Source organism: Mustela putorius, unplaced genomic scaffold, assembly GCF_011764305.1.
Source record: "Mustela putorius furo isolate JIRA1106 unplaced genomic scaffold, ASM1176430v1.1 tig00003853_pilon_pilon_pilon, whole genome shotgun sequence".
NCBI classification, from domain to species: domain Eukaryota; kingdom Metazoa; phylum Chordata; class Mammalia; order Carnivora; family Mustelidae; genus Mustela; species Mustela putorius.
In genome coordinates, this window is record NW_025422005.1 from 24211206 (window position 1) to 24228818 (window position 17613).

Genomic DNA, 17613 nt, shown 5'->3' on the forward strand with positions numbered 1-17613 from the left:
GATTTTTCAAATTATTATTATTTTTCTCAGACTGGATTCGGTGAGAGTATGGCAGATTCAGAGTCTCTGGGCCGCTGCTTAGATTACCGGTCCTTTTGGGACCTGGCATTCCACTGGAATGGGCTGAGTACCTGCTCCTACAGCGGGGAACTAAGAGACGAGATGCCACACTTGCCACCTGAAGAATTCTTTCAAGTCTGAATATCTGGGTAACACGGACCAAGGCTGCACCTCGCTGTCCCATTTCTGACTTTAAGTTAAAAGTTCCGTTCGTAGGGCGCCTGGGTGACTCAGTCGGTTAAGCGTCTGCCTTTGGCTCAGGTCATGATCTGGGGGTCCTAGGAGAGCCTGCTTCTCGCCCATCTCTGCTGATCTCCCGCTTGTGTTCTCACTCACTCTCTGACAAATAAAATCTTTTTTAAAAACTTCAGCAAATCTCCATAAAGCAACAGATACTGTAGAATTTATATCATGGGATCTTCTGAAAAGGAAGAGGAAAAAAACCAGTTCTTCGTAGAGGGGGTTCGGTTTGTTTTGTTTGTGTTTTGATATCTTAAATGTCAATGATCACAAAAACTTCTGGCTTCTCTTCATCATAGACCTGCATTGCTGAGTAGGTTATTGCCTTGACTTCAGTTCCCTAAAGCAGGGGTTAGAGAAAAAAAAAAAAAGAAAGAAAGAAAAAGTGAACATCGAAATCAGAATCATTAACTCTAGTGACAACTGGCAGAAAGGCCAAATTTTACCATTATTCTGAAAACTAAAAACCCACAGGAGACAAGTAGTTACTTGTGTAGCATTCTACACTCATCCGGCAACAAAGCAACGTGCCCAGGGGAAGCGAGCTGGCTGGACGGTGAAAGCGGCAGCTCCAACCCTGGCTTTGTTTCCACCTGGCTCCTCAGGCTGTCTGACCTCCCCAGCACCCTGCTTTCAGTTTACCGAATGGCTTGAGTGGAGGAGCCCCAAGCTCTCCCACTGCCTGGCCCAGGGCTCCTCCTCAAGCCCTGCTGCTTGCAGTGGCCCGGCCTCTAGAAACACAGACCCTTCTTTCCTCCCTGCTGCCCACTCACTCTGCATTGTGGGGTTCTCGCTCCCCATGTTTGATACATGACAATCCCCCCTCCCCTGCCCCGGTTCAGAACCACAGGATGAAATGTCCTTTTCTAGAAAAGAAAATACAAGAATTCGGTGCAGTGCAAAATATTTCGGGCAATAAGTGACTGGCATCCGCTGGCTCTGTAGCACAAAGGAAATCTGAAGATTTCACGGACAGATCTGAAAGGCGCTGACCTGTGCTCTTCTTCCCTCTGCCATCATTACCTGGTGAGACCATAATCTAAATCCAATTCAACTTTCTGCCTCTGGCAGCACACACTGTGCTCACTGGTATCACCTGAAATCGTGTCCACAGTCTACCATCTCCCAAGTCTATACTCACATGAGTTTTGCCTCCTGTTATAATGAACTGTCCGGCCCTGTTCCTATCAGAAGGCTGACCCTTAACCCTGGACATTCTATCCTCTTTCGCCTTCCCAACTTAATGTCTTTGCTCTGAAATTACTCTCTCCCTCTCCAGCATGATCAATTTGCCCCAAGTTCCTAGATCACTTCCACGGAGCCTACACTGGTGTTACAAAGCCTCCTTGCTGAAACAAGACAAAACAAAAAAAACCTTTCCCTTCCCTACCACATTCCCCTCTGGCTACTACTGTTCTAGCCATATGTTCCCCTTTTCTCAAACTCTGTCTCAATATACTGCCTCCACTTCCCTCTCTCTCATTCATTTGCTCTCTGACCCACACATCTTTCCACTGATTCGTAAATCCATGGTCAATCGTCAAGCCTCAGCCCACTCAGCCTCTGAGCAATCTCAAGGGCACTGGATATCTGGCTTTGGGGCTCCCCTCTTCTTTAACTCCCTCTTATGAGGCTCTCCTCCTTTCCTTTTTGGCTCCATCTTTTCCAAAGTTAGTGCCCCAGAGCTCAGTCTTCTCTATACTCTCTCTCTCTTATCTACACCTCCCTCCTGGTTTATCTTATCTAGTCCTATGGCTATAAATATGACGGCTTCCAGACTGAGATTTCCAGATCTACCTAGCTTCTGAACAAGTCATCCTACAGACAAGTGCCTATTATGTGACTTCTCCATTTAGATATCTAATATACACCTCAAACACAGTATGTTCAAGAGAAAGTTCCACTGTGTCTTGTGTATTATAATTCACATAGCCCCTCTCCTGGTTTCTCTTCTTTAAGGCTTCTCTCCCAAGGTTCCCTCACCAGGCTTCATTTCATTATGTTGTGCTTGAAGAAATGGTACTTTAGCTCCTAGAAGCAACCAGGAGTCCTTAATCACCCTCATCTAATTTAGGCCTCCTTGGCCTCAACACAGGGGTCAGCAAACTACAAATCATGGGCCAAATCCAGCCTGATCCCTGGTTTCGTACAGCCCCCCACACTAAGAAAAAAAAATTTTTTTTGAAGTATTTATTATTTGACAGAGAGAGACACACTGAGCGAGGGAACACAGCAAGGCAAGGGGGAGAGGGAGAAGCAGGGTTCCTGCTCAGCAGAGAGCCCAATGCAGAGCTCGATCCCAGGACTCCGGAATCGTGACAGGAGCCAAAGGCAGAAGCTTAACAACTGGGCCACCCAGACACCCCAAGAATGGTCTTTACATTTCTAAATGGCTGGGGGGGGGACCCACAAGAGAATATCTCATAACATTTGAAAATGATATGAAATTCAGATTTCAACGTCCATGATGTTTATTGGAATACAACCATGGTCTTTCATGTCTGTGTTGTCTGTGGTCGCCGCAGTGTTACAACAGGGGAGCTGAATACTGCTCTTCTAGCACTCTTGTTCCACGAAGCTTCAAACATGATTCAGACCTTTACAGAAAGCATGTATGCGCCTGCCCCTAGTCCTCCACACACATTGGACTGGGAAAGAGTAAAGCCATACAGGGTGGCAAATACAGAATGTGGAGATGCACGGAAAATAGAAGGCGAGAACATCCAGCCCAACACCTTCACTAAAGGGAGAGACACCGAAGCTTGAAAAGGCAAAGGGACTCTGAAGTCTCACAAAAGTCTGGAACAAACCTGACCCCAGAACTCAAGCACTGACTCCTAATCTACCAAGTCAGAGGTGTGAAGTCCCAGTGTTTAGACATAATAGGGTCAGAGACGTCTGAGGAAAACTTACAACTTTACACCAATTTATTTATTAGAACTTACTGAGGTTTACCATCATATACTGACTTTATGGTAAGGAAGAATAAAATGTTTTTAATGGTTGGATTTAAAAACATACCTGAGGGTGCTTGGACAATGAAAATTCTTCTCCCCACCTTGAGAAGGAAAATTAAAACATGATTAAGACTTCCCAGATTTAATATTTATTTATCCTTTACATACTTGAACATAAACCTTATAAATGTGGTTAAGATATGAGAAAGCCACAAGAGCTAGGAGGGGTATGGAAGCTACAAATATCAGTTTGATTGCCAGTAAACAGAGCTGCTGAGGGGCATATGTGCTACAGCTATTTCAACAAGGTTGATCGTTGCCTTAAAAATAAAAATAAAGTGTAGGGGCACCTGGGTGGCTCAGTCATTAAGCATCTGCCCTCGGCTTAGGTCATGATCCAAGGGTCCTGGGATGGAGCCCTGCACTGGGCTCCCTGCTTATTGGGAAGCCTGCTTCTCCCTCTCCCATTTCCTCTGTTTGTGTTCCCTCTCTCACTGTGCTTCTCTCTATCAAATAAATAAAATCTTTAAATAAAAAAAAAGAAAGAAAGAAAAGGAGGGGAAATAATAAAGACCTCATTTTACAAAGAAACACATCAAATTTGACATAAATTGGAAAAACAGACTTTATATAGAAATAACCTAAAAGATATCCTTAAGTGACTGAAGAGATTTGGCAACACCAAGTCCAATCAAAGAGATCTAATCAAGTGTTTGCAATCTCTGGAAGGAAAAGTATAATTTGTTAATAGAAGGAACCACTTTGAACAGAGTCCAGGTGTGAAGATCTACGAGAAGGAAGCATCAGTGCTTCATGTCACCAAGCCAGGCTTCACACACACACAAAAAAATTTTTTTAAAGATAATTATTTATTTATTTGACAGACAGAGATCACAAGCAGGCAGAAGCAGGCAGAGAGGAGAAAGCAGGCTCCCTGCTGAGCGGAGAGCCTGATGCGGGGCTCATCCCAGGACGCTGGAATCATGACCTGAGCTGAAGGCAGAGGCTTTAACCCACTGAGCCACCCAGGCGCCCCCACACAAAAAATTTTTATGCTAAAAATCAATAAATTGGGAATCAGGTTCGAGAACCAGTATCAACTTTGTTCTGTCAAATTTCGGGTCCTCCAAAGTTGAGAACCAAAGCCCTGGCTCCTAGGGCTCACACAGCTTAACCTACAGAACTCCACTGAGATGAGACTGGACCTCTGATTTTATATTTGTCTTCCTGCCTACTAGGTTCAGTGAAGAATTTTAACAACCTTCATGACTTCCTACTGAAAAGATCTGCATATATGTGCTGCCAAAGTGAGCACAAAAAGATTTTCAAAACATACCCAATTGACCGTAATTTGAAATTTCTTTGATCAATGTGAAGTACTTTCACTTCCTAAAGAGGAAAAAAAATTAATTTTAAAAAATGTTCATAACAGACCATCTACTAAAACATATCTAATAATTGTCAAAACACTATGCTGTACACCTGAAACTAATATAATATTGTATACCAATTATACTTTAAACTTATGAAAATATGTCTAGGTTATCCCTTTTCCTAGAAAATAACAGCATATGATTTCTCTGAAGCAAAGAAAACAAAAGTGTTAACTAAAGTAGAACAAGTGAACTATATTTCAAGGAAATAAGGGCTTTTTAAAAAAAATATTTGAGGGAAATATACTTGAAAAAATGTACAATCTAAAAACATGAATCAAGAAATTTCTCTGTAAAACAGAATGGGATGATGCAGGATTTCAATCATTCTCAGCCCATTTGTAAGTAATACTGTAGGTTCTTGACCTTTGTAGGACAAGTGACCAGTCAGAAGAGGGTACGTAGTGGGGCTGGGAAGGGACAGAATGGAGGGGTGTGGAAGCAGGGAGGGCCCTGTGTGTTAGGTTAACAATGATGTTCCAGAGGGTTCCCTCTTTGAGGTGGATGGCAACAAGCAATCTCCATTTGGCTTTTTCCTTTGTCATGTTATGAAAAGCTGAGAACAATTTTTAAATTTAGGCCAACATGGCACAGCTACTAAATTTCACATGGGACAAAGGAACATACGGATGGACATAAATATAGTTCAAACTTGGGAGACATAAAAAGTGTAGGTGAAGATAGCAGGTGCATTCTTACTGCATAATCCTGGTTACTGACAAGGATACGGTAACAAATCTAAAAACTAGAAAATGCATATACATACGCAAAGTCAGGTTAACCAAGAAGTCCCTATTTTCTGCAAATCAATATCATCTTATACATTCTATATGGCTTAGTTTTGCATCACATGTTCTATTCTCAATCATTTTTCTTTTAAAATCTGAATTAAGAACCCATTTGCTCAGTAAAAAAGAAAAACCCTTGCTTACCCGGGGTATGAAGAATTCATCAGCACTGAACTTATAAAGCCACTCATCCAAAAAGTGAAATAGAAGGGATTCTAAGTCATCTCCTATACAGAATCAAGAAGGATCATGATAGTATGACATTTAATAATTCTAGTCTCTAAAAACTTGTTTGAATTTAGAAGTGGAAGGAATTTCTTAGGCTAGCTGGAAGAGGAAGAACAGGCTCACAATTAATTTTATTGTTCTTATTGTGAAAATGTACTGAAGTTATATAGAACACTGCACATTTGCATGACAATTTCTTCCCTGGAAATAACTGGTTACCTTGGGTTTCTACTTCTACTGTCTGCAGGGGCTCCACAGTCCCAGTATCTGTCATGTAACCGAACATGGCCATTGCACATTGTTCAAATGCTTCCTCCAGAGTATCTCCCCATGCATGTAACCTAAAGAAACACATTCATGCCCTGTGTAATAAAATCTACAGCAAGAGAGAAAACTTGACAGCAAGGTCAAAATAAAATCAGCATGATAAGTACAAATCCAAAGGCCTCAATCAATCTAATGGCACAGAAAGTGGGTTCTTTTAAACTATCATTTTCAGGGACGCCTGGGTGGCTCAGTTGGTTAAGCAGCTGCCTTCGGCTCAGGTCATGATCCCAGGGTCCTGGGATCGAGTCCCGCATCGGGCTCCTTGCCCTCCGCAGGGAGCCTGCTTCTCCCTCTGACTCTGCCTGCCATTCTGTCTGCCTATGCTCGCTCTCGCTCACTCTCTCTCTCTGACAAATAAATAAATAAAATCTTTAAAAAAAAAAAAATAAAAAAAAAAATAAATAAACTATCATTTTCATGTTGTAAAGGAACCAAAATAGGAAGAGAGAATTAAAACTAGGGACATCAAGATTAAAACGTCAGCCTTCCTATTTAAGAACACGATTTCAAAGGCATAAATTGCAGGTGTACTCACTGGACATCTGCTGTATGATCCAAATCTGAGGGAGAGAGGGAAAAACACATATGTCATTAAACTTGACTTGCAAATCACAAGAAGCTCTAGTTCGTTATTAAGAACATTATCTTTTGGGGCGCCTGGGTGACTCAGTTGGTTGGGTGGCTGCTTTCAGCTCAGGTCATAAACCCAGGGTCCTGGGATGGAGCACCTGCGTTGGGCTCCCCACTTAGTGGGGAGCCTGCTTCTCCCCTTCCTTTTGCCCCTCCCCCAGCCCCACTCATTTTTCTCTCCCTCTCACTTAAAAAAATTTTTAATTTAATTTAAAAATTGTCCTTCAAAGCCAAGAAAATGTGGGGCACGGATGCCTGGGTGGCTCAGTCAGTTAAGCATCTGCCTTCGGCTCAGGTTCCTAGGATTGAGTCCTGCACTGGGCCTCCTGTAGCCAGGGAGCCTGCTTTTCCCTCTGCCTCCTGCTCCCCGTGCTTGTGCTCTCTCTCTCTAATAAATAAATAAAATCTTTGAAAAAAATCACTTAAAAAAAAGAAAATATGGCACAAACCTCACCTTTTGCTAAGAGTTTACATAAGAAAGTTAATTGCTTTGTTAAAGGCTACTTTTTCAAAAGTCAAGATTGGTATATAAATGACAATTTCTAGAAGGCAGCAGGGCCAGGAGCTTCTAGGTGATCTAAAGTGGCTAATACATTAGTATATCTCAATAATGCCATTTCCTGACATTACTTTTCCTCAACAAAACAAATCAGTATCTTTTCTAAATATTTGCTCTGTGAATGATCAAAATTCTAGGAACTACATCATCATCACAGATATAAAATTCCAGATTTCCCTGTCTCACCTTTTCATGAACAGCTAATCAAATCCTATACAAAAGAGGTTTGTCTCTTTGAAATAAGAGCCAAGGGGACACTTGGGTGGCTTAGTCGGCTCAGGTCATGATCCCAGCGTCCTGGGATCGAGTCCCACATCGGGATCCTTGCTCAGCAGGGAGCCTGCTTCTCTCTCCACCTCTGCCTGCCACTCTGCTTGTGCGTACTCTCTCTCCCTCTCTCTCTGACAAATAAATAAATAAATGAAATCTTAAAAAAAAAAAAAAATAATGAGCCAAGTTTTTGTTAATTTCTTTCATTTAAAGAACTCCTCAATGATACCCCTGGCTAATAAAGCAGTTTCAGAAAGTAAACTCTATGTTTATGAGCTTTTTCCTGATATCCCCACAGGAATACCCAACTGCTCCTATCACAAACTCCCATGGGATCTGTTCTCTCAACATTTCGCAGTCTACTCTTCACTGGTATCATGACTTTAATCAGTTCTTCCCACTTAGGATCATAGAATGTTCAGGCTAGAAGGAGAGGTGATAAACAAGTTAAAAGAAAATGACAGGTATTAACCCTATAGAAATGAACGCCTGTGTCCAGAATGCTCCCAGCAACTTATTCCCCTAAAGTAAACACCAAATATCCACCAAGAGAAGAACAGATAAACAAAGGCACAAGGCAGTACTGCTCAGTGATAAAAGAGTGCAAGCTACTGACTCATGTATTTACATGAATCTCAAAAACGTTAAATGAAAACTGCAGGGGCACCTGGGTGGCTCAGTGGGTTAAGCCTCTGCCTTTGGCTCAGGTCATGATCCCAGGGTCCTGGGATTGAGCCCTACATCGGGATCTCTGCTCAGTGGGGAGCCTGCTTCCTCCTCTCTCTCTGCCTGCCTCTCTGCCTGCTTGTTATCTTTATCTGTCAAATAAATAAATAAAAATCTTTAAAAAGAAAGAAAGAAAAGTGCACAACTCTCAGCACGTAATACCTCTATCCAAAATCCCTGTGCCAAGAGTGATCAAACTTGAGCACAAGTGGGCTTCTAACAGCATAAGTCAGCCTTGTTCTAGAATCACTCCGGCCAGAGCACGTTAGATGATGACCTGCTGGAGAAAGCGCTACACAGCCAGAATTTACTGTTTGTTCCAGCCTAAACCTGACAATAGGCTCTTCACCTCCCTTTCTTACAGCATTTACTAAAAAGGGCTTACAACAGTGAATATTTATCTCTACAACTCAGCAGGGTCTTTCTTCAGGACTTCACAGCCATTCTTTTAAAAAATGTAATCATCGGGAAGGACTCCCAGTCCCCGTGGGAGGACAGAATTGAACTTTGGTAACTGCTTGCTACCAAATACTGCAGGCCTAACTGAATTTACAGCCTAACGTTTCGGAATTTTTCATTTCTCTGACTCTACTGAGCTCTCCCCTCTTCTACATTTGCCCTTTAAAAGGTCCCATCACCTCTGTGCAATTCGGAATGGAGCTCAACTCTTTCTCCTACTGTAGTTACTGAATAAAACCCCATCCACCACTTTAATGTCCAGCTGAGTTTATTTCTGATATTGAGTGAAGCCGCTAGGCATAAAAGAATCCACACCATGGGGATCCACTTGCGTGGAACTCTTAAAACAGGCAAAATTAAGTTCTGGTGATAGAAATCCAAACTGTCTGCCTCAAAGTAAGGATGTGGGGGCTTATAGGAAAAAAGTAAAAGGGAATTTTCTAGGGTGATGGAAATGTTCTATAGCCTGACTGGAGTTTGGTTACAATCCAATGTATAACATACTGGAATGATAAATACATGTACATATCTATTTGCAAAACTTTTTAAAAACTTTTTTTTAAAGCATGCGAATCATATTCTTTTTTATTTTTTTTAAGATTTTATTTATTTATTTGACAGGCAGAGATCACAAGTAGGCAGAGAGGCAGGCAGAGAGAGAGAGGAGGAAGCAGGCTCCCCACTGAGCAGAGAGTCCGATGCGGGACTCGATCCCAGGACCCCGGGATCATGACCTGAGCCGAAGGCAGAGGCTTTAACCCACTGAGCCACCCAGATGCCCCTAAAAACATTTTTAATGAATCTCTAGACCCATTGTGGGGTTTGAACTTGCAACTCTGAGATCAAGAGCGGCATGCTCTGCAGACTGAGCCAGTCAAGGGTCTCTGCTTATCAAAACCTACTGGACTTTATGCTTAAGATCCAAGCCCTTTTACTATATTTATGTAAACCTTAATTTAAAAACTATAACACAACAATTGGGATGCCTGGGTGCCTCAGTTAAGCACCTGCCTTCCGCTCAGGTCATGATAATACCAGAAATTTTAACTGAAAAACTTTCAAATATTTATTCATTTAAAAATAATGCACCTGACTGGTTTAGTAAGTAGAACATGCAATTCTTGTAAGCTTTTCTAAGTTTGAACTCCACGATGGGGATAGAGATTACTTACAAATAAGACTTTTTAAAAATAAAACTATTTTATATTGCATAGCATTATGAAAAATAACCATATTTCCCCCAAATTTTAGTGAGAAGAGTGCCACAGTGTCTGCAAGTATTTTTAATATCTGACTTCAGTGTATTGATTTAGTTGAAGTACAGTACATACATTGATTTAGTTGAAGTACATAGGGTGATGGAAATGTCCTATAGCCTGACTAGAGTTTGGTTACAATCCAATGTATAACATACTCCAGTGATAAATACATGTACGTATCTATTTGTGTAAAAGGAGTGTCTTAATAGCTCTTCAAAGAAACTAGATATAGTTTTCCTTGATGTTATACCAAAACTAGAAACATGTTAGTTTTTTATTTCTTTTAATTTTTTCTAAAGATTTATTTATTTGAGAGAGAGAGAGAGAGAAAGAGAGTGAGTGCACGGTGGAGAGGGAGAGAGTCTTAAGCAGATGTCATGCTGAGTTCACAGCTCCACTCAGTGCTTTATCTCACAACCCTGAGAGCACAACCTGAGCCAAAACCAAGAGTTAGACACTTAACCAACTGTGCCACCCAGGTGCCCTTAAAATATGCTAATTTTTAAAAGGTTAGTTGCAATGTGGATTTTGAGCTGTGACAATGAACTTTTTGTGCTCTGTAACATGTGCTCTGTAATATTAAAATCCATTGCTCTACCTTGTGCCTAGAATGGCTCTAATTTGGGCCTGACTATGTAACATCAAAGCACTGGTCCTCTGAAAAATACCATTTCGGGGCACCTGGGTGGCTCAGTTGGTTAAGCGGGTAAGCAGCTGCCTTCAGCTCAGGTCGTTATCCCAGGGTCCCCGGATGGAGTCCTGCATTGGGCTCCCTGCTCGCCAGGGAGTCCACTTTTCCCTCTCTCTCTACCCCTTCCCCAAGCTCATTGTCTCTCTCTCTCTCTCTCTCTCCCCCACGGTCTCTCAAATAAATAAAATCCTTTTTTTTTAAGATTTTATTTATTCATTAGAGAGAGGGAGAGGGAATGTGTACTGGGAGAGGCAGAGGGAGAGGGAAAAGCAGACTCCCCACTGAGATGGGAGCCTGATGTGGGCCTCAATCCCAGGCCTTGGAGATCATGGCCTGAGCTGAATACAGATGCTCAACCACCTGAGCATTGTCAGAACTGAATTGAACTGATGGACACCTAGTCGGTGTCAGAGAACTGGAAAACCACCTGATGTGGAAAAACCATTTCATGTCATTAGTAGTGGGGGTGGAGGGCTCAGTTGGTTAAGCGTCCGTCCAATTCTTGATTTCAGCTCAGATCATGATGTCAGGGTTGTGGGACTGAGCCCCGAGTTAGGCTCTGTGCTCAGTGCAGAGTCTGCTCCAGATTCCCTCTCCCTTTCCCTCTGCCTATCCCCTAATTAGTAAAATCTTTAAAAAAAAAAAAAAAGGTGTCAAGAGGAAAGAAAACAGTTTTATAATGCATATATTATGGTAATTCAGTACAGCATACAAAATTCAAAGTGTGCAATGAAAAAATTAGGAGATGATTGCCCAAGGGTATCAACTAAAAATTATACTAACTATAAGGTAATAAAAAGGCAGTATAAAAAATTAACTATACAACTCAATAGTTCTTTCACAATTATAATCAATAACAGGACAGACAGAGATGATATCATGAAGAAAGCATCATTCATATTTACATCAGAAACAAAAAAGATGTGGGGTGCCTGGCTGGCTCTGTTGGTAGAGCATGCAATCTTGATCTCAGGGTCATGAGTTTGAGTCCACATTGGGCATTCAGATTACTCGAAAAAAAAAAGAAAGAAAGAAAGAAAGAAAGAAAGAAAAAGATGAAATACCTAAAAATAACCTCAGGATACACAAAATAAGATTTGAATACCCTATTTCCGGAAAAAAGCTAATATAAATATTAAAGTTTCAATTCTCCCTACATTCATAATTAACATGAATGAAAAAAATACCAACAGTAATTTTTTAATCTGTGGGTTTTTTTTTTAAAGTTTTTATTTAACTAATCTCTACACCCAATGCAGGGCCTAGCATGGAGTCTACTTAAAAAATAATAATAAATAATAGGAAAGGAGGTGAAAGGATGCCACTCTGTCACAAAGATTACTTTGAGCAGAAGACTAATGAGAGAAGATACAAGAAAAACTCTCTGCCTTTCCCACTATATGCCTAAAACATAAATCTGTAAAGGTGCTCCATATCACCTAGCAGCAAGGAAAGAAATTAATCATCAGAGAAAATTCTAGACTCTTAATAATAAAGAGGAATCTACATAATAAAGTAATAAAGTTTCCCAACTAGCCCTCATCTTCCATTAGTTCCCCCATATATTTATCTTCCCGCAACTGGCTGCCCCACAATTACAAAGTGCTTTTCCACTGTCTTGTCATTTCTCTACAAAATTACTGTTCCTGTCAAGGTGCTATGTAAGTTCACGTTCTTCATTACTAAAGCTGAGTGATGTATACATGGACGTCATTGTACTATCCCCTTAATTTAGTATATATTTATATATAGCTCGTATTTTATCTACATACAGAAAAAAAAGCAAGAATGGCAAGTAGGGCAGGGGGCATCCGAGTGGTTCAGTCAGTTAAGGATCCCGTCTTGATTTCGGCTCAGGTCATGATCTCAGGGCGTGAGATGTGAGATCGAGCCCCGTGTTGGGCTCTGTACTGGGTGTGGAGCCTGCTGAAGATCTTAGATTCTCAGCTTCTGCCCCTCCCCCATGGTCTCTCTCTCTCAAAAAAGAATTAAAAGATGGCAGGAAAGGGGCAAATAGTGAGAGGAGAGTGTCCTACAAGACAGTAAAAGATAGAATAAAGCCTCAATAATTGAAAGTACAGCACTGGCACATAAAAAGAGAAACAGAACAAAGGAATAAAACAGTTAGGTCCAGCTACAGACCTAAATATAGGCAGGGGAATTCTGTATATAATAAAGATGGACCAATCACAGGAGAAAAGACAGATGCTGAAGAAACAAAGTCAGAACATCTGGTAAGTCATCTGGAAAACAAATCAGATACTAATTTCTACCTTACTCTAATTCTGGTATATTCAAGTTTAAAATGTTAAAAAAAAAAAAAAAAAACTAGAAACAAGAATAATCTAGGGCGCCTGGGTGGCTCTGGGTTAAGCTGCTGCCTTCGGCTCGGGTCATGATCTCAGGGTCCTGGGATCGAGGCCCGCATCGGGCTCTCTGCTCGGCGGGGAGCCTGCTTCTCTTCCTCTCTCTCTCTGCCTGCCTCTCTGTCTACTTGTGATCAATCTCTGTCAAATAAATAAATAAATAAATAATCTTTTTAAAAAAAAAAAGAATAATCTATAACTATCAGCAAAAATATAGGTCTCACAAATATGAGCAAGAAAAAGCCAACACAAAGGAAGACATACTGGGTGTGCCTGGCTGACTCAGTCAATAGAGCATGTGACTCTCGATCTCTGGGTTGTGAGTCTGAGCTCCATGTAGGGTTATGTTGAGAGAGAGAGAGAGACAGAAAGAAATGCATACTGTATAATTCCATTTATATAATGTACAAAAACAGGCAAAGCTAATCTATGATGTTAAAAGTCAGGCCAATGAGGGCAGGGGCCTCTAGACTGGCTTAGCTGGTGGAGGGTGAAAGTCTTGATCCAGGAGTTGTGAGTTCAAGTCCCACATTGGGTGTAGAAATTACTTAAAAATAAAATCTTAGGGGCATCTGGGTGGCTCAGTGGGTTAATCCTCTGCCTTCGGTTTGGGTCACAATCCCGGGGTCCTGGGATCGAGCCCCATATCGGGCTCTCTACTCAGAGAAGAGCTGCTTCCCCCCTCTCTCTGCCTGCCTCTCTGCCTACCTGTGACCTCTCTCTCTCTCTGTGTCAAATAAATAAATAAAATCTTTAAAAATTTTTTAAAAACTTAAAAAAAAATGTCAGGCTAATGGAAATAGGGAGAATGGTGGTGATTGGAAAGGAGCATGATGATCGCTTCTCGGCCTTTTGGCTAAGATCAAGTGTGGAAAGGAGCATGAGATGGGCTGCTGGGATACTACAATTTTTTTTTTTTAAGATTTTATTGATTTATTTGACAGAGAGAGACACAGCGAGAGAAGGAACACAAGCAGGGGGAGTAGGAAAGGGAGAAGCAGGCCTCTTGCCGAGCAGAGTCCAATGCAGCTTTCTATCCTAGGACCCTGGTATCATGACCTGAACTGAAGGCAGACGCTTAACGACTGAGCCACCCAGGCGCCCCTGCTGTAATAATGTTTATCCATCTGGTCACTAGCTATACAGGTGTAGTGTATTCAGTTGTAAACATTCACTTATGATATATGCACTCTTTTAAACATATATTACTTCAATAAAAGTTTTTATTTCCAGGGGCACCTGGCTGGCTCAGTTCATAGAGCATGCAACTCTTAATCTCAGGACGTTGAGTTCAAGCCCCACACTGGGTATAGAGCTTACTTTAAAAAAAAAAAAAAATGGGGAGCGCCTGGGTGGCTCAGTGGGTTAAAGTCTCTGCCTTCGGCTCAGGTCATGATCTCTGGGTCCTGGGATGGAGCCCCGCATCAGGCTCTCTGCTCAGCGGGGAGCCTGCTTCCTCTTCTCTCTCTGCCTGCTTCTCTGGCTACTTGTGATCTCTGTCTGTAAAATGAATAAAATAAAATCTTTAAAAAAATAAAAAATAATAAGAATAATAAATTTTTAAAAAAAGGTTCTCATTTCCAAATGTGCTAGGAGAAAACATAGAAGATTATTTTACATTTTCAGGAGGGGCAAAGCCTTCCTAAGTATGACTTCCCACAAGCCATAAAAAGAGTTAATAAATTTCACTACATAAAAATATATTTCTACAGTGTTAAAAACACACACACACACACACACAACAAAAACAACCCAATAGAAAAAATGGTAAGAATATGAATGTATGCATCCCAGAAGGGGACATACAAATACCTCCACACATATAGAAGTATGTTCAACCTCACTTATAATTAAAAACAGACAAATAAAAAGCACTGGGGAGCCTGGGTAGCTCAGTGGGTTGAGCCTCTTGACTTCAGCTGAGGCCATGATCTTAGGGTCCTTGGATGGAGCCCTGCATCAAGCTCTCTGCTCAGTGGGGAGCCTGCTTCCCCCATCTCTCTGCCTGCCTCTCTGCCTGCTTGTGATCTCTCTCCCTGTCAAATAAATAAAATCTTTTTTAAAAATGCAACTAACATGACAAGGTATTTAAATTGGAACAGACCAAAAAGTATGGTTATGCAGTAAATGGGTAGAAGTGTGAGGAATGAGGCATGCTCATACAATGCCAGTGAGAGTATAAATTGGCATAACCACACTGGAGATCAATTTAACAAAAACCATTAAAATTAAAAATGTACCTATCCTTTGATAAAGCAGTAACTTCTGGAAGTTTACAGATATACTTGCACATGTGCAAACAACAGATGCACAAGCATATTCCCTGCCTCATTGTTTCTAACAATGAAAGACTAGATAGAAATAACATAAAGATCTAACAACTGGAAATTGATTAAGTAAATGTTGTAAAGCTTTGCCTGTATACATAAAGAAAATGGTAAGGACTGTTGACATTGACACGGAGAGTTAAGACTAGATGGCTGGGGATCAGGGCTGAAAGAAAGACTTACACACTGCATACCTGTTATACTCTTTGCATCAGATACAATACTTATTAAAAGTAATTTTTAAATACTGTTTTCAAGGGGCGCCTAGGTGGCTAAGTTGGTTAGTCGCTGCTTTTGGCTCAGGTAATCAGATGGAGGCCCCAGTAAGGCTCCCTGCTCAGTGGGGAGTAGGCTTCTCCATTTCCCTCTGCCCACCCCCTTCCCTCTCACGCAAGTGCTCTCTCTCTTTAATAAATAAAATCTTTAAAGAAACTATTTTTTCTATTTATATTGGTTAGTTGAGCAGTTGCTGTTAGGGGTAAGAGTTAGTAGGGTTTTTTTTTTTTTTTAAAGATTTTTATTTATTTATTTGACAGAGATCACAAGCAGGCAGAGAGATAGAGGAGGAAGCAGGCTCCCCGATGAGCAGAGAGCCTGATGCAGGGCTCCATCCCAGGACCCTGGGATCATGACCTGAGCCAAAGGCAGAGGCTTTAACCCACTGAGCCACCGAGGCGCCCCTAAAGAAACTATTTTTAAGAGAAAAATGAGCTAGGGAGATATGTGAGTTCAGAACCCAGTATGCCATGGTAACTAAACTCTACAGAGGCACTGGGGTAGCTCAGTTGGTTAAGCCTCTACCTTCGGTTCAAGTCATGATCTCAGGGTCCTATGATCTAGTCCCACATCAGGCCTTTTGCTCTTTGGAAGCATGCTTCTCCCTCTCCCACTCCCCTGCTTGCGTTCGCTCTCTCGCCATCTGTCAAATAAATAAATAGAATCTTTATTAAAATAAAATAAGAGAAAAATAAAAGTCATATTTGTGCTCCCCAAACCATAGCAACCTTTAGGGAAGATAGCAGAACATTTATATATATAAGATCAGAATCTGCACTATAGGGGTGCCTAGGTGGCTCACCGGGTTAAGCCTCTGCCTTCGGCTCAGGTCATGGTCTCAGGGTCCTAAGATCGATCCCCCTTCAGGCTCTCTGCTCAGCAGGGAGCCGGTTTTCTCCTCTCTGCCTGCCTTCTGCCTACTTGTGATCTCTCTCTGTGTGTCAGATAAATAAATGAAATCTTTAAAAAAAAGAATCTGCACTATACGCTCAAGTTTATTATCTCATTTACTCCTCAGATGAAGGAACTAAGGGGCAAAGGAGGTTATGTATTTGCCTTAAATTACTAAGCTGTTTATGGCAAAAACAGATGTTTTTGCTAAAAACCCAATCCAGGTAAAACATCAAGTTGTAAGTTTCCTACTCAACTTTCTAAGTCCTCTAACGTAACCACACTCTCACCCTACAGCGGGAGATACCTACCGGCGACAACCCGGCAAACGCTTGAAAATACTGTTGTCTTTAGAACGAATACGCTGGTAAAATTCCCACAAAGTAATGTGACTAGGTAAATGTAGAAAGAGTTCAAGAGACTGTAAATGTGGCAGCCCAGGTTCCCGACTCTCAGACTAATGGGCTTTTTTCCTCAGCATCCCCCCCGACAAGGACCTATAATACAGGGCGAAATGGCATCAAGAGGTAAAACGGCTGGCGAGGCCGGAAGACCTGAGCAAGGAGACGGGGGATGACAGAAGTGAGCCACCTACTCACACTCGTACTTCCGAATGACTGGGGGATATTTGGCCTTGATCGCCTTCTGCTCTTCAGTCAAATTGTAATCCCGAATATCTTCCTCTTCCTGCGCCATAATTGCAACACTAGACACTCTACTTCCGCCCTTCATTAGCCGGACTTCGGCTCTAATTTATAACTTCCGCCCTAGACTCCGCCCACCCTCGGCACGCCCCCTTAAAGGACCAGGACTCCATTCTCTCAGATGTACTTTATACCCTAAGACTTCTATCTTCCGGCCCGCCACTGGGAGCACATCTTTAATAGGCTTAGGCCCTATTTTCTGTGTTTGCTTCATCCGTCCTAAGAACTAAGGAAAAAGAAACTGGAAGACCTGGGAGTATGGAGAGACTTGAACTAAACACCCTGTTTCTGAGTGTTTAGAAGCCTTTTCTTTCCGCCTTACTCCCGGGGTTGTTAACTAGACTCAAAAGCATCCTATATTTCTCATCTCAGTACTTTCACAGTATCTGGAGATGAAAAGCCTTTAAGAAAATGGCTGCCCC

At 41.7% G+C, this 17613-nt stretch overlaps 1 protein-coding gene across 5 annotated transcripts in view; it reads right to left on the reverse strand.

Moving 5' to 3' along the window:
- ZBTB8OS (zinc finger and BTB domain containing 8 opposite strand) overlaps positions 1-17613 on the reverse strand; it is an 18527-nt gene continuing 914 nt past the window's right edge. The window contains exons 1-7 of one of the 5 annotated variants that reach the window (XM_004740901.3): positions 17087-17241; positions 6569-6593; positions 5926-6047; positions 5623-5705; positions 4594-4646; positions 3322-3358; positions 1-640 (exon numbers count right to left, since the gene is read on the reverse strand). In XM_004740901.3, coding sequence (XP_004740958.1) covers positions 554-640; positions 3322-3358; positions 4594-4646; positions 5623-5705; positions 5926-6047; positions 6569-6593; positions 17087-17219 — 540 coding nt within the window. In that variant the 5' untranslated portion in view covers positions 17220-17241 and the 3' untranslated portion in view covers positions 1-553. Of the gene's footprint in view, positions 641-2002; positions 2006-3321; positions 3359-4593; positions 4647-5622; positions 5706-5925; positions 6048-6568; positions 6594-17082; positions 17262-17613 lie in introns of those variants that run through there. The other 4 variants (XM_013046416.2, XM_045064131.1, XM_045064133.1 and 1 more) reach the window with 4 other exon arrangements.